The 25,371-nt window shown below is 34.3% G+C and overlaps 2 protein-coding genes across 2 annotated transcripts; one reads left to right on the plus strand and one right to left on the minus strand.

Moving 5' to 3' along the window:
* Nucleotides 1-108: 108 nt before the first annotated feature.
* LOC119638394 (histone-lysine N-methyltransferase SETMAR-like) lies at nucleotides 109-2,813 on the minus strand. Its single transcript, XM_038035154.1, has one exon. The coding sequence runs from the start codon at nucleotides 2,267-2,269 to the stop codon at nucleotides 1,598-1,600; it is 672 nt and encodes a 223-aa protein (XP_037891082.1). The 5' UTR covers nucleotides 2,270-2,813; the 3' UTR covers nucleotides 109-1,597.
* A 2,669-nt stretch (nucleotides 2,814-5,482) lies between these two features.
* On the plus strand, nucleotides 5,483-9,071 carry LOC119638335. Its single transcript, XM_038035074.1, has 3 exons — nucleotides 5,483-5,552; nucleotides 5,772-6,530; nucleotides 7,096-9,071. The coding sequence occupies exons 1-3, from the start codon at nucleotides 5,483-5,485 to the stop codon at nucleotides 7,125-7,127; spliced, it is 861 nt and encodes a 286-aa protein (XP_037891002.1). The 3' UTR covers nucleotides 7,128-9,071.
* Nucleotides 9,072-25,371: the final 16,300 nt, after the last annotated feature.

Genomic DNA, 25,371 nt, shown 5'->3' on the forward strand with positions numbered 1-25,371 from the left:
AAATTACACAGCCTACTTTTAATTCTTCTTTTATTTTACAGTAGTTTACAAAAAGTGAAACAAATTGTATAGAAACATGAAAGAAAATAAATTAAACGTACGTCCGTTCATTTAGTTCAATATTTCGAAACCAAAATGTTCAAAAGTAACAATGGTTATTAATCAATTTTATCAAAAACTTGCAATGATTTAATTCAATATTGCAAAATCAAAAAGGACTAGTTGAGTTGGTCGGTCGGAATTATCTGTTAATGATATCATGTTCGCTACTTATTTAGTATTAACCGATAACACTCGTCGCTGTGGAAGAAGATTCATTCGACTTGACGGGGCTATCGTCTAAGCGTCTCCTTAATTTTGTCCTTTAAGGACCCGATGGCCTTTTATTTATCGTTAGGGAATTTATACAGTGAGCGTAGGATCCGAGCGTAGTTCGTTCTCCGGGGATTATGCACTCCGTCAAAGATTCAAGAAAATATCTGTTGTGAGGATGGTACCGGAACGCTCGATGTGTGCTGCTGCTGCTGCTTAGATGATGGTCGAAAACAGTTATTGTATAGGTGACTGATGCTCATACAAAACAGTCTACACCATAACGGCACTTTTGTTGCTTTTATTGTATATTACATTAAATTATTTCGATTAAAGATATTGTTTGTATATAGCATTATTCACAGTAGAGGTTCGATTTAAGTGTTCATGGAAAAGCGATAACTCCTTTAATTAATACAGAAAATTCTCATGAGCTACACTATTTACTTTTTCATTGCAACGTCTATTCAAATTATGATTTTTAATTTGTATATTAATGATAAAAACACCTTCTTTTAAATATGCTACGAAAATTTTATTATTTTCGTCATCCATCTTCATTGCCTTACTATTTTGAAAAACTACAGTAAAATTTGTTTGCATCGCCCTATTGATTTACATAAAATTGGAATGTAATTCGGATACACAGGCGTTCATGTTCAATTGGTGAACTTTGTCTTCACGACTTTCATACCGATTAATACACAATAAAAATATTCATAGCAGATTTTCCGGAATTTCAATGTCAATGCATTTTAACTTATCCACAACCACACAAAACTCGTTTAATTGAGACGGACATGTTTTGAATCTGAAAAGCACGAGTTTTTCGAAAAGATTAACCTTACGGGCAGGAGCATATATTAGTGGGACCCATAAGTAATCAATTATTTTGCATTCATAGACAAAATGTTTTTTTTGAAATGATCTTTTTATTTGAAAGCGTTTAGGTAATCACTGTCGTTTGCGATAACTTGTTGTCATCGTTCCTGCAAAAGTTCAACCCCCCTCTTGAAAAAGTGGAGTGGACGTTACTCAAAATATATCTCAAGGTGCATTTGGACATCGGATAAGAAGTAAAAATTTTTATTTCGTAACGAATGCTCCAGTGACCTGAACAGATGGTAGTCCGACGGTGGTAGGCCTGGAGAGTATGGAGAGTGCGTAAGAAGTTCCCAGCCTAACTGCTTAATTTTCTCTGGAGTAATCTTCGCTGTATGAGGACGAGCATTATCTTGTTGGAGTATCACACCTTTTCTGTTTACTAAAGCTGATCTTTTTTTTTCTACGAGTGCGGATTGTAACCGTTGTCAACAGTAACTGTCTCCCCAGGTTTTAATAATTCGTAATGCACTATCCCGGAATAATCCCACCAAATACACAATAACACCTTCCTCAGGGATAGGGATTGTTTATGTGTTGGAAGAGGTCTTTCGTTTGCAGACAACCATTGTTTCAGTCGCTTTATGTTATCATAAAGGATCCATTTTTCATCTCCAGTTACGATCCTAAGCAAAAATGGATCTCTGCTTAGTCTGGTGAGCATGGAATTACAAATTGTTCGCCGAAGATCTTTATTGGCCTCAGACAACAGGTTTTGAAGCCATTTACCTTGTCTATGTACCTTGCCAATTTCTTTTAAATGCCTTTGTACGGTGGACCAGGTAGACCCAAGGCTTCTTGCTAGTTCCTGTATAGTTAATCTTGGATCGGACTCCACTAGAGATTTTAAGGCGTCGTTATCGAATTGACCGGGGCGTCCAGTGCGATGCTTATATGACAGGTCATAATCACTTACAGCAAATCTTCTGAACCAACGTTGACACTTGCTAAACTTCAACACATCTCCATATATGTCGCAAATTTTGCTTGTTGTTTCCGTGGCACTTACATCGGCGTTAAAATGGAAATGTACACAATTGCGAACGTGGCTCTCAGAAGGTACAAAATCCGCCATTTTACTACAGGGCTACAAAAAAAAATTTATTTTGCTGGGAATAAATTACTAACAAACTGGTTGAAGAATAACACAAAAAAAGTATGCTTACACTTGTCTGGTTGTCGCAGGACTAATGAGAAATGGTATCTTGCGAAAATAATTGATTAGTTATGGGTAACCCTAATATTAAATTTTTGAAACATTCCATTAAGATTTCGCCGAAACATAATTTTTTATGTGTATTAGCTCTGGCAATATCACTGATAAATTCAGTATTTTTTTTTTTTTTTTTTAATTGAGGAGCTGTAGTTGTTAATTTGCTGAAATTTTATTTTTAACTCTATAGCAGGATTGGTCAAGCCTTTTATTTTAAAGTCGATTTTCTTTTATTAATCTTTTCTATAAGGATATATACTTTTTTCTTACGATTTTCTCAAAAAAAAGGTTTTTATTCCGTTCGAAGAAGTTCTAAGAAACTATTTTTGACGAAAGTCCCGAAATTTTAATTTCGTTGCTTTTATTTGAAAGTTATGGTTTATTTTTCTACTTGGAGCAGGTTTTTGTTTCGTTTTTAAATTACAATTTTTTTTTTTCCGACTTTTTCCGATTTTTTCTTTCCTTTTTAAAATTATGTGAGAACAGCAACTTTCTTGTAAACGACCACAGCAGTAAACACTTCGCTTCACTCCTCAAAACTCAACTAACTCCCTGACACATCAAAAACAATCCCAAAACCTACTCTTTCGCATGATTTCTTTTTCTTCCTCTTTTTTCTTTTCCTTTTTGTTTCTTTGCGTTGCTACATAGCGGCTAGCCGCTATTCTTGCCAAAAAAAAAAAAGGAAATGAACCGCAAAATCATGTCGTTATTGCTAGGTTCTCGGCTGACACGGACCGACCGACACCCTACTCTAAGTTTGTTCGTGGACGTTACAAATTCTACAATACCCAATTCTTTAGCTAAATCACTACTTATAGATGGTAATGTATTATTATTTAATTCTATAAAAGTAATGTTATCAACAACTCCAGACTCCTTAGTTGTATGCATCGTTACGTTTATCTGATTATTAACATCAAAATGCATATTAACAATTTTGAAACGGATGTTGTCGTCTGATTCTCATCTTTTTTCGCATGTTTTCCGGCCTGGCTCGTCGGATGGGGGGGTGTCCAAGTATCGAATATACAGACACGTGTTAGGCACTTGCCTCGCTACGATATTTCCTTATTTTGGAATAAAAACATGCTTATTGTGAAATCTGGTAAAAAAGCTTTAAACCAATCCAACCCATGCCCTGACCACCTAGCCTCTACCTCGCCTCTCCGCCTCCCGCCGGAAGTCTTACCAGTACTCTTACCTTTAATAACAACGCATTTCGTTACTCTCCCTTTCAATGTTTTTATAATATCTTAAGAACACTCTCAAAGATTTCCTTTAAAAATTATGCTAAAAATCCACAAAAAGTAAAATCAAACAAAACCACTCTACGCCATTATCCAGAACCTTTTTTTTTCTTTCTTCCGAGTTCCCCAAGTTGTTCCTTTTTTCTTTACTCCTACACGCCGCTTGTCGCTTTTTCCAGATTGCCAAGGTTTTCCTTTTTCTTTCCTTTTTTTTCTCTCCCCACTACAGTGACTGTTACAATGAATAATATTTTGTAATTTATTATTGACTGGCGCTGCCATTGTCAGGTTTGTTGAGCATCGTAGCCAAATCACGCATATCATTGACAATAATACATTGGCTATTGTCATTAATATCACGTGTATTGGCATTAGGTATATATCATCTTGCTTATTTTTCCATTAAGCTTTGCGACATCCATTTTTCCAATACGTTTTTGTTTTGACTCATTCTTGACAGCAAAAGGGTCTATAACTTTTTGGTTCTTTTGTAAATCCTTAGGTTGTGATAATGATATATTACAAGAGTTATGTGTAATTGTGGCGACGAATCTGAATCCACAAACAATTGGACAATATCCCAGCAAATGTTTTCTAGATATGCAAGAGCACATCTGATAAATTGGTTTATCGGGAATTAAAATTTCACGGTTATCAGTTATAGGCACTGTTTTTGCTAAAGGCATGATACGAGAGCGACTAGTGTTTTTTTTTAGTGCAAGGGCTTTTTGGTCTAGAGCTTTCTATATCTCACTCGCATCCACAGCAACTTGTATCTCTACAGGTGGCCACAGAACGAAGACCGTTCATTTGGATGGACGACACCGAATAATTTGCAACATTTTTTTAGTTTTTCTATGTTAGCTAACTGGTCCGTCATTTTCATAGTTAAAATAAATTAATGTTAAGCGAGAAAAAAATGCTATTCAACGGTTACGCGAGGTGCACATAATCAATGCAAGTATATGTAGAGGACACCGTAGTTCAATATGTTTCAACAAATTTTTTTCGAATGATAAAAAAAAGTAAACACTACAAATGTGTTCAAGAATAATATAAACATTTTACGTAGTTTACTGTATATTTATTTTACATCCAATATTTTCTTTGTTAATTTTCATTTTATTTCTTTCCCTACGCACACAGCGTACGCGATGGGAATTTTTTCTTTTTAACTTAAGAAAAATTCCTATTTGAATAAATAATGCTCAGATAGCTTCAACGGATCACGTAGATGTTCTTATCTTCGGTGAGTTTCCTTCTCTTTGCTATGCTTTTAAATAAAATTCTTTGGTATTCCTATTTCTCGTATATTGGAGACCGTATACAGATTCCATATTTTAGCTCCTAATTATAACAAAGCAATCCAAGTTTAAAATGTCCTATTCAAGATGCACATGGATAACGTCAACGTCTTTAATGTCCTCAATATATCGACTACAGACGTTATTAATTTTTAGGGTCATTTGAAGAAGATAGATAGAAACGTCATACTTCGTTTTTTGTGAACTTCGCGAGGCATTTTTCATTATATAGTAAGGATACGTGTTTATCATTTTTTGTATAACAATTAAGTGTGTAATAACCATCTCTGCGTGCCTCAATATTGAACTACTGGCTTTATTATTTTCAGGGCTACTTCTAAGTGCAACTTGAAGAGGATCGGAGGATGTAGAGATGGTCACACGTGCCCTTGCTGAACTGGCTGGTTTGGGAGATAAAAGGGGTTTTAAATTTTTGTTTCGCGGCCACTCCACAGACGGTTACACTTAAAAAAAATGCATGTACTTTATTTTTATAGGAAACGAATATTTTATAAGAAAGGATGAACGGAACATGCCGAGAACGGGTAGATCATAATCCTGTGGGCCATTTTATACCCTATGAATTGTTTGGTTCGAATTTGAATTGTTGAGTCTTGATATGCACACTTTTAACATTGTTGCTATACAGTAATATAATTCTTCACATTTTGATCTATCTTTTCTTCAATTTTTGTTTGTACTTTGTTGAAAGCATCAAAAGCACTGTCTAAAGCTTTGAGCCTTATATTTAACTCATCTAAAGAAACGCCATCTTGTAACACTCTCTGAATTATTAAATTTTTTAAAAAGGACGTTGTCAAATTCTTGAGAGTAATTTAAGTTCTGTTTCTTTACCCGGTGGTGCTCTCACTAGCCGTGCTATAGAGCCAAAAAGGGTTCAAAGAACAGCAAAGTCTTTTGTTTCCATTAAAAATTGCTGCAGCTTTTGCCGAAAACCGGGTCATGTTATATATCGCTGTTCTGATTTTTTAAGCTTATCTGCTGCTGACAGATTGAACAAAGTACATGCACTTAAACTTTGTGTCAATTGTCTTAAATTCAAAAAACATAATTTATCTGATTGCACCTCTAAAGGTCGTTGTCGCACATGTGGCAAAGGTCATCATTCACTATTACATTTTCAACGCCCGCAAGTGGCAAATTACACTGCTTCAAAACATAATCAAATCAATGAAACAAATCATATCGAATCTGCAGAAAATGCAAATTATAACATGAGTGATCAAGCACAACCTAAAAATTTTGCTGCTTTGAAAACACAACACACAGAACGAAATATACTAGCTACAGTAATTGTTTATATTATATCGAAATACAACCAACGTCTTCCTTGTCATGTTCTATTGGATGGTGGTTCACAAATTAATATGATTTTTCAACGCATGGTTCATATGATCGATCTAAAGCGTCAATACGCTCCAATTCCATTTCAATGTGCAAATAAAACTGTGGGAACATCAAACTTTTGTATGTGTAATAAAGCAAGAAAAGCAAAGAAAAAAGAAACGAAAAAAACCAAAATGGTATTGCCATTCACGATTTCGTCTGAACACTGTCACGGTCTTAGCCCCTTTCGGCCGGTAGAGCATATAAATATATATATATATATATTTTTTTTTTTTTTTTAGGTAATATATAATCAAAAAACAATAGCAAGAGCACTTATTGACGTTCACCCTTCAACTCTCAGATCCCAACTGCCTAGAACTCAACTCAACTTAAAACTATCCCCTCTGACTTAAATTTTAAAACGCAGACAGACTTCTCCTTCTTACTCAATTTCCCTCTTCTTCTTCCTGTTGCTCTCTCTATAACGGCTTGCCGCTACTCTCACAAGAGCAAGCATAGATCCCGCAAAATCATACGATTTTGCCTATGCTCGCAGGAGCAAAAGGAAAAAAAAGGGGAGTACCGCAAAATCATACGATTCTGCCTGTACTTGTAAGCAAGGAAAACATAAAAGAATAAAATAAACATATACCGCAAGATCATACTATTTATTAGCGGTACCACAAAATCGCATGATTTCGTCTAACGGCATGCCGTCATTCCGCTCCTTGCGGTTAACACAGACCGACAGACCCCCTACCCAAGGTTTGTTCGCGGCCGTTACAACACTTACCATTGATCTTCTCCAGCTCATGATTTGCAACGGAAGACCGTGAATGTGGGTCCTGAAACCCTTATGTCCACTTTCCTGTCATAATCAAAAAAGTTAAGATTTAAAGGAAATATTCAATGTAGGCATTTACTAATAGTGTTAATAATTGTAGGGAAGAAGATTTTCGTACAGATAATTCCTTATATTATATTTTTTTTATTTACTTTTTGCTTCATGATAAATTAACATTTTATTGTTTAATAAAAATTTCAAAACGACATTTTTTTTGTCTCCAAGTATGGTGTCCAGTATTTTTGTGCAGTGTATAATTGACAACCCCGAAGTTGGCATCTCAGCTACTCTCCAATCGTAATTAAAAAAAAAAAAATTGATTTAAATGACATCATTTTAATTTCTCGGTGGTATATTGTAATAAATTAAGTTTGTTGTAATGTTATGGAATGGAATGACAGAATCGCCATTTTATTAGTGTTTTTTCCGTTGTATTCTGTTTGCTTCTCAATAAATTTTATACTTTTCCTTAACCCGCACTGTTTCACCACCGTTTACCGAATGAATTCCCCTTTACTCATACTTATGTTGCCATCACGATCAATTCGCCGCAGTTTCTCTCTATCGTTTTTTTTTTTCGCTGTGCAATGGACTTCGGTTGTGAGACTGCGGTACTTTCCTTTACATGCGTTCTTACGGGCTTTCAAATACCCGTTGTTGTTGTTGCGTGTACGCAACAAGCACATTAGGAGAGTACGTTTACTTGATTGCTTGTTAGTATTTGCTTCTTTTTCAATAATATGACAATTTTTTACTTTTGCATGCAAATCATGCACGCATTCCATGTAATAAATTTTAGTTAGTTGTGGGGAACGTAATGAATGTGTTTGTGTGTAGTGGAAAGATTCTCTATGAATGTTTCTTCATGAGAGTCCTTAGTGTGGTTGTTAAATATATTTCTGTTCTGCTCGGCTTCAGTCCGCCAAGTTTGTCTACTTCTACTACTTAGTGCCAATACTGTGATCGGCTAGAAGTAGTCCCTAGCAAATTCGTTTAGGCGGATGGAACGCTTTTTTGTTCTTAGCGAATAAAATCCTATATTGAATTGATTTATAACAATTGACATATAACATATGACTTTATTAAATTTTGCACGGCTATTTATACTAAAATTAACAAAATACAATATTGCTAGCGTAAGCATAAAATAATGATATAATTGTGACGGTTTATTTTAATTAGGGTGTCTAGCGTCGTATTGCAATTCTCAGCCAGTTGAAGTGTGACACAATTCTTGTTTTCTTTTTGCAAATGAATTATGCTGATTTTGCATAATTCTGTCGCACTTCAAAGTGGATGCATACAACAACAAGCTACAGAAATTTACTGTATTATAAAAAAAAAATGATCACAGCTAATTTGATAATACACACATTAGAAATATATATATCTGAAAAAGATTAATGCAACAACAACGAAAATGTAATATTAAAAATTATGGTGCATAAGTTTGTCTGCTGAGACTGAGACTACGTGTAATTACGTTTAGAGCTGGGGGTGGATTCATTATTAAGTCCACCACCCCATCTGACGGGTGCAAATTAAGTAAATACGACTACATTTTTGTCTGTGCACGTATGTTTGTTTTTTTTTTTTTCAATTTAATAACATAAATATTTACAATCATATATATGCTGAAGAAATATATGAAACTTTACTAACTTGAGATCGGTAATTTCACTTTAACATCGGTCACATCATGACATCATGCCGCTGGATTCTGAGTCGATGTGGCCTGGGTGAGCAGGAAATCTTTTCAGGTATCGTCAACTTCCATCAGCACGAGTATATGTTCTTGTCCTCCCCCATAACAGTAATGATGAATAGAAAGGAAGAACCATCTCAGCTTTTGCTTTTCTTCTTTTAATAAAAAGGCAAATTTTTTTTCTCTTTCTTTATAATAAATGTTTTTTTCCACTTTTATTGTTGTTTAATGTCTTACAAGTTAAAAAAAAAAAAAGATCAAAAAAAGGGGTTCTCTTGTTAATTTGTTTTCTTGTTATCTTCACTTGTCGTCATTGTAAAGTTATTGTTCTTCTTTTTTTGATCGACTATTAAAAAAAAAAACATGAAAAACACGCCTGCCGTTTCGATCACATTGCTCTTTACGACTCCATCCTATTTTTTGCCTTGATTTGTTCTTCTATGTGTTAGTCAGTATGTGGATCCACGTATGAACATATCATTTGCTCTCGCAAAAATCCATCATTATGTACACGGACGGACCTTGCCCTCGAAGTTTGTACGCGGACGTTATAAGCGGCTATTATTTATGATGATGTCAATAAAAATTATGATATTTATGGTATTGTCGCGGTTATTGGAACTAATCGACGTTGTTGAATGTAGTGACTACGAATTGTCTGCTTGGCAATACATGAACGCTGAGTATAAGCTACACAATGATTGTGATGATAGTCAAGTTACATTGTATTTGCAAAAACTGAAGTCAAGTACGGTTGTTAAATGTATGTATACGTTTGTGGCATCGCTACCTCCTGACATTGACAATGACCTCATCACTTTAACGTAGTTATTAATGTGGCTTAGCACAACAATAACATAGTTATTCCAACTGTCAAATTATTTTTTCTGTATTTATCTTTCTATTACATCGTAACTGAATGTGATGAAATATTTTTATTATGTGATCTATAGCGATGTCATTCAGTTTTAACAATACATTTTTTTTTTTTTTTTTTTGAATAAATATATTTACGCCAATATATTGTTGCAAAATGCTCTTGTTGTATTTCTTGAGAAGGTTTGCATCATTAGATCGTGAATAGCGTATATTTCCTGTATAATTTTTAGAAGCAGTATTTACAATGTACTAACAATTTATTAATTTTTACAACATTGTTGACTTGAATTTTCTTTTCGACTGACTCGACTGGCTTACAATTGATTCGACTGACTTTCGACTCTCCCAATCGTTTTTAATCTTTTTAGTCAGCCGCTAGCTGCGTGATGCGCCATAAAATCTACAGTTGGTTTTTCCTTTCTTTAGAATTTAATTTCTTAGAAAACCGACTAATTTTCATGAAACTCAAACATGAAACATGACATATTCTTAAAAAATATTTAATGTACATAAAATGCGGAATCAATTTTATCACCTGTGGATAAAATTATGTGCCGTATGTGTAGCTTCTTCTCTTCACGACAGAGATGCTTAAACTCCTTACTACAGGGCTGCATCTGTAACAAGTCCTACATGAGACAACTACGTTTCTTGGACAATTTTCGCTTTACAACCGATTGTCCCCGTCAGAAAGCTGTCTTAGCTTTGTTTACGTCGTATAAAATATTTATCCACGACATTCTCTAATCATCGTTAGATGCACTTATCTGACACAATTTTCTATCATTTTTAATTTTCAATCTTACTAAACAAAGGTTTAGTGTATATTTTTACAACTAAAGAGTTGAACACACGATGCAACCAAAAGGTAGACCAGAGTTTACCACCCGCTGGTGCCGTGGATAGCACGCCGCCTTTCCAGGAACTCCACGGGAAAATTTATTTTTTGGGGAACATTTTCGTTTCGTTAGTTAATTCACTTATCTAATGGTTGTTCGAGAGGTAAAAACACAAACAATTTGATGCACCAGATGTTATGAGATCCATATGGAAGTTCTTTATTGTTTCAAGTTAACACCGTTTGTCCGGTTGTTAAAAGGAAAATTAATATTATATGTAACGAAAGAACACATGTTGATGTATTGGCTGCCCGGTCCAGGCAAAGGAAAAACGAAAACGGTCGACTCGGACGATCGTTGAAGTCATCTGCCTTGGTTGTTGACAACGTTATTTTTTGGCAACCTTATCGTATCTTAACTAGAAAACTTCTGTTTGGGTTGCCTCACACCCGTTGTTCCTTAAGTCAGCTTAGTATACATTATATTTAATTATTTTAATTTTGAACTAACTTGACTTAGCAATCCTCCCTCTGAGACGGAGAAGATGTGAGATCCAAACGAGAGACATCTTTAAGTCCTTACAGTATTTTCAAGTTGTAAATAGTTCCACAAATTCTTCGATCTTTTTAAAACTTTTATATGTCGCAATTTTCTTCACTTTTGTTAAGTACCGAATTTTATGTGTAGATTGATATCGTCGCTAGTGACTGGTATTTTAATAAATAACCGATTGTGGAAAATTGTCCTGAGTCTGCTCCTATTAAACAACGTTTTATCAGCGTGCATACTATGGTGTGTTTTTATATCAACCAACGCTGGGAAAGTGATATTGTCCCTTCGAATGCTGGCATATTTCATTCCTGTGTTAGTTGAGGGTATTTCGTTATGTTTTCGAAGAAGGCATTTGCTCTGTCCTGTTGCATTGCTGTGGGCCGGTTGTGTGTACTTTGGATGGATTGATGCCCGATCCCTTGCTAAATGAAACATTTGTATTGGTCGCTTTTAATATAGTTGGCGAAATGGTCGTTGTTGTACGTTTAATTGTTTCTATAACCATTTACTTGGTTTCTAGGTTTATTTTTGAGTAGACAATTTTTTTTTAAAGCGTTCCACTCTTTTTATTGATATGTTTCATAAATTTTTATAAATTTCATTCAATTGAAGTTAAGGAAACAAAGTGTATGTGTGTTGTTTTTGTGGAGTGGATAGTGGATTGTTTTTAAATTTGATTTTCATTATTGTATTTGTTTGAATAGCGTTCTGATAATCAAGGATAATATTAATACCTTACCGAAGGGGCAGATCATAAGCCCTGGGCCCTACCTTTGGTCTCCTTCGGCCCCATGACTTGCAATGGAAGACCACGAGACTTAATAAACGTTTCAATTCTTTAATCCCCTTGCGAGAGTTCAACTACATGTGAGACGCACACGTAAAAATTATGTATAACATTTCTTTTTTCTATTATTTTCCCGTCAGAGGAACTTTTTATGATTGATATAACGAAATGCATATTACAACAAGACTATTTAGTTCACTGATATAGTGATGTACACGTCCAGCTTATCATTATTGCGCTCAAACTGACTGGATTTTCGTTTTTGCTTGGTTTAGCTTACCAACGGCGTATTTACGTTTAATTTAATAGCTTTTAATACACAAAGCTTTGTCACTTTCAACGTATATGCATTTGTGCATATATAACCGCAAAAACTTCAATAAATTGCGCATCAGAAATGTTTACCCGCGTTAATTAGGTCACTGCAAATCTCCTTTTGGAAATATATATATGCATATCCCTTGTGCAGTTTGTATATTTCTTATATCGTTCCTGTTCGATGTGTATATGCATACAAAAAATAAATACATTTTCTTATGCGCTGTTTTTTTTTTTCTTCTCAAAAATAAACTTACGAACAATGTTTTCTTTTTTGAATATAATTAAATAATACCTTTTTGACTTCAGGTGAGTTCATTTTTGTACAAAGTCAAATTCTAATAAACTTGACAATAATAGATCTTTATTTTTCGTCCGAAGTTCATATGAAAATTAATAATTTAAAATTCTGAAAAATTAATAGAATTTACATAATCGGTTGTCGCTTCGACCTTTTTCTTTTCTCCTGTTCAATCATTTAAATATTTTCTTTTTCCCATCAAAATTCTTTGCACACGCGTTATATCTCTGGCCTCCAACCTCATTCCTCCCTTTCTCTTCTTCCCAAAACCCACAGCAAAGACTTTCCAACGTCAATCATTTTCTTACGAGTGAGATTAACGATCTCTCTCATGCAGGGTTGTATTTGCATCTGTAACAAATGTTACAGATAATAGTATCAAAGCATTTTTTATATAATTATTTTTTACCTTCATTCGTTCATTCTTTGATTTCATTTTATTAATATATACATATTTCTTTATTTTTTCTTTTTGCAATGTGTATGTAATACTAATAATCGAAATGTTTACACTATATATAGATGTGTATAACAATAGAATAATAGAAATATATATATATAAAAAACCTAATGCTTATTCTGGCTTCCGCTGGTTTGCTGTTCCAGAGATGTTGTGCACGTAGTAGTGAAATATCAAAAATGAAAATGACGGTGCTACATGGTAGATGCCGAATGTACTTAAATTGGCTGCTGTGTTTATTGCTCATATGGTTCATATGTAGTAAATTTTTTAATAACATTTAATGCCAATTTCAGATTATAATGTGATGTTATAGATGCTGTGTATAAATGCAACTTTCAGATTATACTTGTTTATTTGCTTACGTCACAAAATCGAACAATCTCCCTCTTTCTCAATCTCCGTCCTTCTTCTTTCCTACCGTAGCATACTAAGCATGCTCAATGGGCTCTTATCGATATCTGTCTAGCTCGCCGAACGAAATTTTGCCCTATAGAGTCTTTATAAAGTTATAAGATTTAAGTGGTTGTGTAGTGTATGTGAGTGTGTTAAGTGTTCGCTTACTTCGCCAGCCAGTATCAAAACAACATAATTAGTTTACAAACATTTTATTAAGGTGTTATTGTTATAAATGTCTTAACCTAACAGTGTCAATTGTGTATCAGACTCAAAATTAAGATTACAATAAAATTAAGAATTATAATCTATATTAACAATAAAAATAACAACTCACCGAAATCACAAGACCAACCGCAAACCGGCAAAAATGGTCAAAAAACCTCCCGGCATTAAACACTTTCTTGTGTTCCTGTCAGTGCACGATTGTAAGCTTTTTCAAAAAAAAAAAAGGAAATGAACAAAGATTGCGAACCTTTACCTTTATTGCCTCTCGGGCCCTACTTGAAATATTTGCGCAACAGAAATTTTGCGTAACAATAGGTAGTCTGTCAATCTGAACATTTTGTTCGCTGTTGTGTGCTAACAAGAAAGAAAAACTAAATTCTGTCTCTCGGACACTGCTACTGGGTCATACCCTACCTTACCGGAGGTTTTTTTTTCTGTTTTTTTTTTATGTTAGCTTTCTATTTTGTTTATCACATCGTATTATGTTTTTCGGAATCATTTAATTTAGGTTGCACTACAGTTCAGCTTATTTACCTATTTTTTTTCGAAATATAGCAGACTATTCATTACCTATCTTAAAATTAAGACCTTCTTCTCATAACCTCTAGCGGATTTAGCAAACACATCACCAGATCAAAAACTCACTAATTCAAGCTAAATTTTACTTTCTTTTTTTTCGCCTTGCCACTCTCTTTTTCCTCCCATGTTTTTTTTTTTCTTAACTTATCACGAATATCATTTGTATTGTTCGTCATCATTATTTTTTCATCGAAATTAATAACCCGGCATTCTACAGGGTTGTATGTACAACTAATATTACAAGATAAAACCAAATGTTGCACAGTTAAGATGAATACTCAAAGGTTTACATTTTTATGTAAATGTTCGTTTGCGCTCATACGTTATCTAGTGTTTTTAATTGTTTATATCTCGGACTTTCTGCTCTGTTTTATAATTTTGTTAAAAGAATATTTCTGCAATCCACTTAATTTTTATGAACAGTTTTTCACAATCCGTTTTTCGCTGTTCCAGTATAAGATTTTTCGTTTAGCAATCTAAGAAAACAAAAAATGTTTTTGTTCAGCAAAAGCTGAATCTTAAAACCAATATTAACAAGACAAGTTCTTTTGTCACTAATGAGTATATTTAACAAACCGTCGTATACTTCGTTTTCTTTCACTCTTGGCTTGATCTCGAAGTGAACGATCGACAGGTGATCGACGATAATCCTATAATACCCAAGATCTAAGTACTCTGAGTACTTAACAAAAGATTCCCTATGGATCATCTATCATGAATGATTTTGGTGATTGTGTAAAATAAACCCTATGTCGCTCGGTTATTCTTCGCCAAGGCCATCATCCTTTGTTGCGCCAAAGTAGATTCGGCAAAAGATAACAATTGAATAAAACATTGATTTTTGCTTCTAGTGCCAAGACAAAAAATTACGGTACTTATATATTTATATACTACTACTACTATACTACTACTGCTACACTACTACTACTACTATATTACTGCTTACATACTAAAATTTTAGCTTAAGTTTGTTTACAATTATTATTTTTCTTCTATTATAATATATTGACTTCAGCAGTTATTGGATGTGTTGCGCATGGTGTAATATCATGCTTTCAGCTTGCTTGGTTTATATCTCTTTCCTTTATTTTTCTTTTCGTATGCACGCTGCGCTGTGAATAGACTACAATAGGTGACACAGCGTGCAATGGCTGGGTCTGTCAGCGCCATTTTTCTCACTAGAGCTGTGGTCGGATTGATTGATATCGGACAAGATTGAAATTGTCTTGATTGTTGAATCAAAATGTGTTTTCCTTATTATCTACCTGGTTCTTGTGCAGTAAAATAAATTTAATAAAATACTTACATTGACAAAAATGTTAAATGTGAGTAAACGCGTAAGCTAGTACCGAATGCTTAGAATAAAGACAATGTGTGGGGATTGAACAACGATTTATGGTGGTATATGAAAATTTTTCTTTAATTGATAGAATAAAATCAATAAGTAATTGTAAGTGCTTATTTTGTGTAGCTTTTTAAATCCTGTATCTAAATAGAACTTTAAACTTTGCTGATTTTCACGCTCCACTTGGGTGCCAATTTGAAAGGACTGCGTTTTGTACAGAACGCGCGCACGTGTCATTGGTGAGGGGAGTTTAAAATTTTATCGCACAGACAAGTCACAGACGGTCGAAATCAAAGAAATACATGTGCATTAACCCCCCATATATTGGTACTAGGATAGGCGAAACCTAGTTATCGAATGGGCTTATCTTACGCTCTGGGTCACGTTTTACCATGCTTTTCAGTGGAAGACACCGAAATTGGGTTTGATGTCGACCACTAAGCTACTTTTCTCTCATAAAAATAAAAGAAAATTTATACATTAGGTTCAGTACTGATAGTCTTAGTTTTCTTGGGCTTCGCTTTGTGAGGTAGCATTATTTGGTGACAGTTTTCCTAAATACCCTATACCTGCGTTAAGCTTGATGTACACACTGGACGTCTTTGTGAGTTTTATTCTTGTGCTTTGATACCTTTCGACTCTTATGTGTTATCAATTTTTATTTTATTTATTTACATTTTTTTCAGATATTGTCCAATTTTCGGGGGGTTTTTTTTTATTTGCCTTGACTTAAATTTGTTGTTTAGGATTTTTCCGTTTCATTCATATTTACGAAACGAGTATTTTAGCTGGGATGTAACTCTCGGCTTTTTAACTGGTCCGTCCCAAGAAAATTTATAAAGTTGGAGAAATAAAAGAATGGATAAAATTCTCGTTCTTACATCTAAGCGTTCACAAAATTGCAGGCAGCTACAATATTACAGGCTAAGAAATGAAAATCCAAGGAAAGAATAACAAAGACGGCACAATAGCACGGGCAGTAGCGTTCAAATGGGATGTCACGAGTAGTTTTGCTAATAGGATACGAAATTTCGCATTTTAAATAAATTTACTTGCTCCGGAAAACTATGTTCACCTTCTTCTGCCGATGGCGCCCACATCATATAGCCCATCTTTTTGTAGTCAATTCCACCCATACTAATACATTTAGTGCATTTGCGACCGATTTTTTCAACGGCAACAGGTAAAATGAAATCTCGTCCCTTAATTGACCAATTCCATAACAAGGGGGCATCCTAGCTGAAGGATTAGCTAAATTTATAGGTGGTGGATACTGCTCTCCTTCAACATAGTGACGGCCACGTACTTTCCACTGAGTACCTAGAATTGAATTCAGAATCATAAATCGCTGTTTGATATCAATATTAGTGTTGTTAAAAGTAAGGGCGTCGACAATATCGCGCTAATATATTGGTCTGACAAAAAAGGGGCTAAGACTAGGATATCGTAGTCATAGATAGCGTAGTAAATACGACTTTCCAGTCGTTTCGACATGTACGATGACTGAAGCACAATTCACAAGAAGTGAAAACCCTGCACACATCATGTTCAGTGCACAACAAATGTCACTTGGCCCCTATAAGTTTATTCAAACGCTTTTCTCTCCAAATTTCTTGAGCGTTGGAGAAACATAGCTTCTTCTAATCTGTAATCCGCTCGCTAAAATGGCACATTCTAGGTAGGATAATTGTTCTCTTTATCTGTTGACTTTGTATGTTCTTCCCGCTTCTCTAATGTTTCTGTATTCAAAAAAAGTTTTCAAATTGTGCTTCTCTATTTTCCTGCGTTATCCTCTTACCAAATTTATCTTGGTACTCTGCCATACGCTCCTCGTCACGTTGCCTCCCTTTATTTGACGACGTTGGTCTTTTTGCCGTTGCCTACATCTTTGTCGGGTTTCCATTACATTTTTTACTTACTATTAGCTCGCGCATCTGCATTGTTTTGGTGTCGTTGTAATTTCTGCTAGTGTTGTTGCTGTTTTATTGTTGTTACAGTTAAAGATTTTGCTTTCGCTAACGCTGGGATTGTTGAGATGGTGATAATGACGGCTAGTATTGGTGGTTTATGGTGTTGTTGCTGCTGGTTATTGTGTGTGAGTGAATATACGCCACAGGCAATTCATACCAATGTGCGTACACCGAATCGACGTTTATTTTTTTGTGGGATTAAATTCTCAACGACTGTCTATTTTTCTACTGCGGTTAGTCGAACAATACTGAACACAAATGTTAATTTTGCTGAAAATCTAAAAAAGAAACGCGGACTTTTATAAAACACATAGATCTTAATGTATGTGTAAAGCGTGTGCAACGCACTTGACATATATGAAGGAACAATGAATCTCTTTGTTCTTTTTATTTTTCTTTTGATTTCTATTACTTTCGCACGTTGTCTTTCCTCTGACACAGACGGGAGGCAAATCAATATCGAATAAATTGCTTTTAATGCGCCCATGGTGACAAGCAAACGATAAAAACTACGTATCTATAAGTATCGCTTTTAAGTGACACTTCTCATTCGACGAGTAGCCTAGCTCCAGCAAGTAGTGGTGTAGCTCCAGCTGCATGGAAGTTTTGTCAAACAACACTGCGCGAAAATTTGAAGAATGGTGGAAATCAATAACATCGTTTCATTTAGAAGTTACCAAATAATACCTTTCCATTCTATATGTGTTGTGAGACCGCCTGTTGGTCGGAATCTTTCGTCCGGGTGTAGTCGCCGGACGCCAGGCTCTTCCATACGAAATTTTATTTTTCTCGGGAAGTTTCGTTCGGTGAATTTTCTTTACTTACTATCTCGGTACTCAAACGCAGTTTTCCACGATTAAATTTAAAAAAAAAAGACTCGGAGGTTTTATAACTAATTTGTTGTTTATCTAATTTCTATTATTAAAGTAAGCCTCGAGGCTGTATTTACATTTGCTACGATTAGAAATTTGCTGCTATTATATTTTGGCTATTTTCTTGTGTATGGTGAGGGTAAAAGTTATCAGAACCCCTCGATGTGGGTTTAGATTGAGAGGGAGAAAAACAAATGGAAGACGAAAGTTGGGGGTCTTCGCCAGAGGACGAAGACCTTGGTTGTTCCTTATTTTTCTCTTCTTTTTTATTTCGAGCCAACTTAATAAGAATCAATGGTGGGGCCAGACCCCAAGAGCCTACCTCGATAGCCGGCCAACACCGGAAAATCTTCCCGCTGATTGAATTTGGGCATCTGCACTATTGAGACCCGCACTTTGAAACAGAGTCATAGTTACTCCCTGCATGTTGAACTTAAAAGTAATGCCTATGCAGCTATGAATATTTGCTTAGAATGAGGGCCATTGATTTGACAATTCTTTAATGTAAACTAATAGAAATCCGCACGGAAACATAAAATAATTTATTTAAGTTCGTTCACTGCCTAACGTGATGACGCTGTTTAACATCGCAACCTCTCGCATTTATCGAGTTGCTTTCCTAAAAAAAATACAGCGAAACCTTCTTCTGACATATACAAATTAAAAGCTTTCTTCGTATTAAAATTTGTTGAGCAAATTCATGTCATTGTTTGGATATAGACAAAAATGGTAGAAGCGAACTTATCTAATGTCTACAATAAATGCTGAATTGCATGCGCGTGCATTAACCTGCGTTGATTAACCCGTTATGGGATTAAAATTTAGCCCGTTGTGGGACCGAAGGGTATTAACTTACATTTTGCACTAAAAATTTGACTAAATTTCCATACAAGTATAAAAATCACAAATCTATATAAATCTAAATAAATAATTTCTTTTTGGTGACGTCGCTTAGTTCAATTTTTTTCATTTTTTTTTAAATGTAAAGCAAAACAAACGCACACACACAAACATCTCTACTAACATGTCGGATCATTGTATTCTTCCATAGCATACCTTCTATAGTACTTATGAGAGATGACAACCGTAAATTACGGTTAGCAATATACACATTTTCAGTATTTTCGCGGCCATCGCATAACCACTTTTTAAAATTTTTCTAAACATGTTACAATTAAAAACCGTGCAATTTAAAACCGTCTCTCTATGGTGCGTAGGGTTACACAAACGTGAAGAATAAATTTTTTTCGCTGTTATTCTTTTTCACAAGATTTGTTTACATTTCAAGACCTCAAGTAGGGCATAAAAATTTCGTTGCGTGAATGTTGTTAGCGAAATGTTCCATCTTATAATAATAAAAAATGTTTTTTTCTGTTAACGCAAGTGGTTTTCAATGTGGTTGTAGACCTTTGTTATTTTTTTGAATTGCCTACGTCTCGTCATGTCAATTTTCACGTTTTCTATCTGTCTGATATATTCGAAATACCAATTTTCTACATTAACACTTGGGGGCGGGATCCAAAGATACGCACATATCTATTCCCTATCTGACAATTTAGAGCCACGTTTTGCTCCATTGTCGTAGACTAAGACTTTGCAATTATACCGGTTTGTGCTTGTTATCTTTGAATAGAAATTAATAGGCAATGATTGTATAAATAATTTGGAATAAATAAAATAAATTTTTTTTGCGTCCCAGGAATAAAAAATGACTGAATGAAAAGCGTAAAAAATGGAATTTTTCTTTCCCATCGCGATTAAAAATTTTTTCTGCTTCGTTAGTGAGGTATGTCTCAGCGAGCTATTCTCGACGTTCTTTCTTTTTGTAATTCGAATCTCTTATTGTTCAAATCGGAAATCTGATACCTAAAAAACTTTATAACCAAGTTTCTTTTTTTTCCGTTCTCCTCATCGAGGCTTCACCTCCGAAAGGTCTGCGTCCGGTGTAGATTCCCCATTCGTTTCTCGACATATGAGTCGGAAATCGACGACAGCGCCTGGGTGTCAAACCGTTCGACCTCTAGGCTACATTGCGTTAGTGACCTTTTATATTCTACAGTCTTATGGTTAAATCTGCTATTGTAGTAAGATAAGGTTTTGGCCTGTTGCATGTCGCTTTGCACGATTCCTTTTTAATATTCATTTCCTCAGCAAAGCAACGATGATGACTCGCCATTTGACCTTCATTCCCAGTAGAACAAAAAATTACAATTGCTCTTTCGTTATTCACACGATATCTATTTATTGCTGCATTAAGTTTCATATTTCAAGTTTCTTTATGACCGAAGTAACTAATTAAATTTAAGCGTTTTATTGGACCACTTTTGATGATTGTATATTTGTTTGGGCGTTAGGTTTAATTAAGATTAATTTCTCCTTTTGCATGCATGAATCTTTCATTAACTTCAAAGTTTTAACTAATTGTAAACTTTATTTTCATATGGTAGGTGTTCTCTTATTACTTCCATTAATTTTGTCCTTTGTTTATGCCACTTTGGACTTTCTTTCTTCACTTTATTCCGCACGATGTATTCTCGTGTTAAGTTTGCAGTAGTCTGAATGAACTTCAGACTGTCTTATTATGTCGTTGTACGTCTGAGTTTATCGATGATGTATGTAGAAAAATAATTTTATATAGGTATGCATTACCAAAACGGGCTTTGTATCTTTTTTTTTTGCTTTTCTTATGATTCTTATGCTTACGCATTTAAAATTTAACAATTTTAACTTAAGCTAACAATCCAAGCTCAACGTCTGCGATAAATTATCAAGAATAATATCATGTCATCGCAGAAACCAAATTAAATGCAATAAGCTTTTACATTCTGCTGTTATTTTGCGATATTCCGCTATATATATAAGCGATGTTCCGCTATTATCTAGTTCGTTGCCCTTTGGGTATGGGAAATGGCAGATGCAGACCGACAGAATCCTTCTATGTCTATGTATATGGGGACATTAGAATTTTTTTAAAATTAATTTCATATAAACCAAATGGTTTAATTCACTTTCTCATCTTTATTTTCTAATTTTTATTTTTATCTTTTTTTCTCACAAACACGGGGCAATATTATCTAATCACAACTTATAAATGTCTTCCGTGTTTGCTTACCATTCAATCCTCGCGCCTTTGTTTTTTCTTTTCTATTGTCCTAGGAATAAGTTATAATTTTTTTTGTTCAATTATTACTTACGTAACGGAAATATGTAAAATATCTACTCTTTTCTTATGATTTTCTTACGTCTGGCAATACCTCCTTATTACACCGCCATGATAGAAAGCTGTTTTTACATCATGGGATAACGCCAACCTCCTTACATTACCTCCTTACAAATAGTCCTTATATCGCCCAATCTGATTTTATGGTACAATTGAGGCATTAACCCCGTTCGTTGAGCATGCAAGCGTTGCTGAGGTTTCCGCGCAGCTTAAGATAAGTTCCGTTAGTCAAGAAGCGTTTGCAATCCATCCTGTGTTGATGCTAGTAGAATTAAATGGTCAGCAAATTCGAGTGCGTTGAAAGACAAACCTCCAACTTTAACTCCCGCTTCAAAGAGTTTTTCTATAATCGTATTAAATATAATTGGTGATAGGAGGTCGCCTTAAATGCTTTACTGAGGTCGAGCGAAGCCATGTAATAGCAAAGAGTAAAACATCGTTAACCCAGTACCATTTGTTGGCAAGAATGCACGTTGCCGTGGATCCAACTCAAGAACCTGAGAATACTTCTGCCAAAATACTGTGGAGCTGTTGGGCTATCACTGATGACTTTGTGAAAGGCCTGGAGTCACCGGCATTTTCACTCTGCAGCTTCTTGGGAACCAAGATTGTCTTTGGCTCGTAGAAATTTTAGGAAACTTCTGCAACAAATTTTTACATATAAGATACCTGTCAAAATATCAGTAGGCATTCATGCATCTCCGCGCTACCGAGACCGTCCAACCCAGGACTTGTCCTAGTTGCCAATTTTGCCCCATCGAATTCAAGTAATTTAACAGACGGCCGAATTTTTTCTAAATCTTGTGGGGAATATTTAAGTCGTGGTGGAGAAGAACAATCTTGCTCCATTTTAGTTGAGTAGTTTAGTAGTTATAAAGATCCCTGCTCTCCCTTTTAATGGAGCATTAATTCTTCAGTGTTAAAAGCCTTGCTATGTCGTACTTGCATAGCCAACAACTCTCGAAGGTGGTCGTCCACTTTTATCATCGCAATCGTTGGAACCTTCTGCAATAAAAATTTTTGACGCGTGCTTTCAGTGATTCTATCTTAGCCACTTGCCCATAACCTGGTGCTGGGGTAGCTCAGCGGCTCCAGGTTGTATCTCACAAGATATTTCTTTGTTTCGTTCTTTGTATTAAATATCGTTGGAAATAATTCAGAAACTAAGTTTTATATTAGTATAAATTCATTTTTAAAAATTGACTTCGTTTCTATTTATTCAAATTGGCTCTATTTTCTTTCGCTTGTTATAAATTTCTTTCTCAAGATCAGTTTTCTTTGTTCTACTTCAACGACGGAAATAGAGGTGCTAGACTCTTCCTACCCACTCCACCTTGATTTGACATCAGTCCGAGCTTTTCTCTCATACATCCGACATGCAATGTCTAAATAAATGAAGGAGGGCTTCTGATTTTGATTATTGTGTTTACGGAGTGCTTAGGTTATGGTTACATGTGTGTGGGCGGATATGGTTAGGTGCACTTGAGCTGAAATGGTTAGTTTGCTTGGCACAACTAGGCTGCTCGTTTTCTATTAACTACATTTGTTAATTTCGGTTTAGTGGTATATAACATTGAGTAAACTTGGCTGCAGACTTTTTGCTCATAAGTTGAAATTTTTCGATTAAGTGTGTCAAATTACATAAACGATCACATAGGTAATGTGCGCTTGTAAGACTTTTTTTTCTATCGCGAAAAAAATACCTGCGGACTTATTCAAGTTTATGCTGACATTGGTCAAGCATAGTTACTTAAGGTATAGAAAGTAAAGTGCACAAAACATTATGTTTGGTAAACAACGCGAACGAAATGAAATTCAAACAATAACAAAATGAACTATGTACGTTTTCAACAGCACTAATAGCTGCGCGTCATAAACAGTAAGGTAGGTTTAATAAATCGATTTTTTTAAGGTCTATTATACAAAATTCTTGTAATGTGTTGGTCTAAAGATATAGTACCTGAGACTGCATTAAATTAAAATAAATCCTAATACATTTTTGTAATTATTTAAAATATAATTAATAATATAATTAGTAATATAATTAATAATATATTATTTTAAATCTTAAAATAAAACACTAAGAATGTAAAACTAAAGAAAATGACTGAATTACATGTATAAATTGTAAAACTCTTAAAAAACTTATAAAATGCAAAAAAAAATGTACGATATTCTAAGCAATTTATTATAATTTATTATAAAAAAAATGAAAAAAATTATTAAATTACATAAAAAAATTATAAAATATATACAAATATTGTTTTATTTTGAAGCTGGAAAAGTTTGTATATTTATCGATCACAAAGAATTTATAACATTATAAAAATCTTGAATTGAGTAGCAACATAAGTAAAACGCACTTACTATGTGCTGAAGAAGTTGATTTCCAAACTTAACGGAAGCGAGGTTATTTTTTGGACAAACTTATCAGTGATATAATCAGAGAGTGACAGGAAGAAGACATCGGTGGACAATCTTAACAGTGATTTCAACAAAAGTAATTGCACATAATAAAATCAGTTAGGCGAATGGAGATAAGAATATATATTTTTTGGTATGTACAATTAATACAATACAAATACAAACAATAAATACACAAAAATATATTTAATATATATATCTAAACATGTCTAATCAATCGTTTTTATTACAAATTACTAAAATTTATTTTCCTTTATAGTAAGGTCCTTATAGTTATATTTTTGAAAATTTGTTGTTCGTGTTTACGGCGATTTCTTTATTTTTGATTTGTAAATAATATGCTATTGATAGCATATTCCTGTAAAAGAATATGATATCGTGGCTGCCCATCGTGTTCACAACTTGCGAATTTTAAAGCCCCCATAAATCTATCTATCATCCTGTTTTTCATGTACATAACGAGGAATTCAGTATTCGCAATATGTTGGTGGAAAATTTTAAAGAAGTGCTTCGAATTTCTATGGTAGAAGCGCACTAAACTAAACGAAAGCTTTAAGAAATTGTTTAATATGATAAATGTGCATATTAGCACATTTAAACAAAAAAGAATAGAACGAGATAACTACATGTCATCTTTTTCTCCTGTTACGACATTCAAAACATTCAAAGTTAAGTCGTTTCGTTTTACAAATTATGTTTCTAAAGTAACCTACTGTGAAACGTTGTGTTGTGAAACATATCAATGAAACTTCAATTGTAATTAAGAAAGATCTGGCAACTCTGTGCGAAGCGACCGAACCGGCATGAATAGCAATTACAAAAGAAGGGAGCAAAAGAATATATAGAATTTGCGGCAGAATAGTAACCTTAAACATTTTATTAATTACATGCAATCGCGGCTTTAGCGCGAGTAGTGAAAATAAATTCGGAACAAATTTGTTGATGAAATAAGAAATAAGTGCGAAAACCAAAAAGGGCAGGTAATATTTATTTACCCTTTCAGATGGAGGTAAGTAAATAAAAGATCTTCAATTTTTTTTACAATCGTGAAAGCTGTACGATAAGTAAAGATATCAGTGGCTACAGAATTTTTTCAAATATATGACAAAGGGAGTTATTCATTATTTAAAAGAAGCACATTAACCTAAAAAAGCTCTGCGAAAATCTATAATTACTGCAATTATTACAGCTCACAAGTAAGAATTTTTAGATGAATAAAAAAAGGAAATGGGAAAAAATTATTGTATCTTCTACTTTTCGTTATGAAATTGTCGTGTACGTACAGAGTTCATTCAATTGTTATATGAGATCTCTTTCCCTCTTGGATCATTAAAATCACAA

This window comes from Glossina fuscipes, unplaced genomic scaffold (genome assembly GCF_014805625.2).
Source record: "Glossina fuscipes isolate IAEA_lab_2018 unplaced genomic scaffold, Yale_Gfus_2 88, whole genome shotgun sequence".
Taxonomy (NCBI): Eukaryota; Metazoa; Arthropoda; class Insecta; order Diptera; family Glossinidae; genus Glossina; species Glossina fuscipes.

Coding starts and splice junctions, on each gene's coding strand:
- LOC119638335 (XM_038035074.1), top strand. CDS start 5,483: ATGAACGGAACATGCCGAGAACGGGTAGATCATAATCCTGTGGGCCAT. Junction 5,553..5,771: donor TATACCCTATGAATTGTTTG/GTTCGAATTTGA, acceptor TTTTTTAAAAAG/GACGTTGTCAAATTCTTGAG. Junction 6,531..7,095: donor GCCATTCACGATTTCGTCTG/AACACTGTCACG, acceptor CGCGGCCGTTAC/AACACTTACCATTGATCTTC.
- LOC119638394 (XM_038035154.1), bottom strand. CDS start 2,269: ATGGCGGATTTTGTACCTTCTGAGAGCCACGTTCGCAATTGTGTACAT.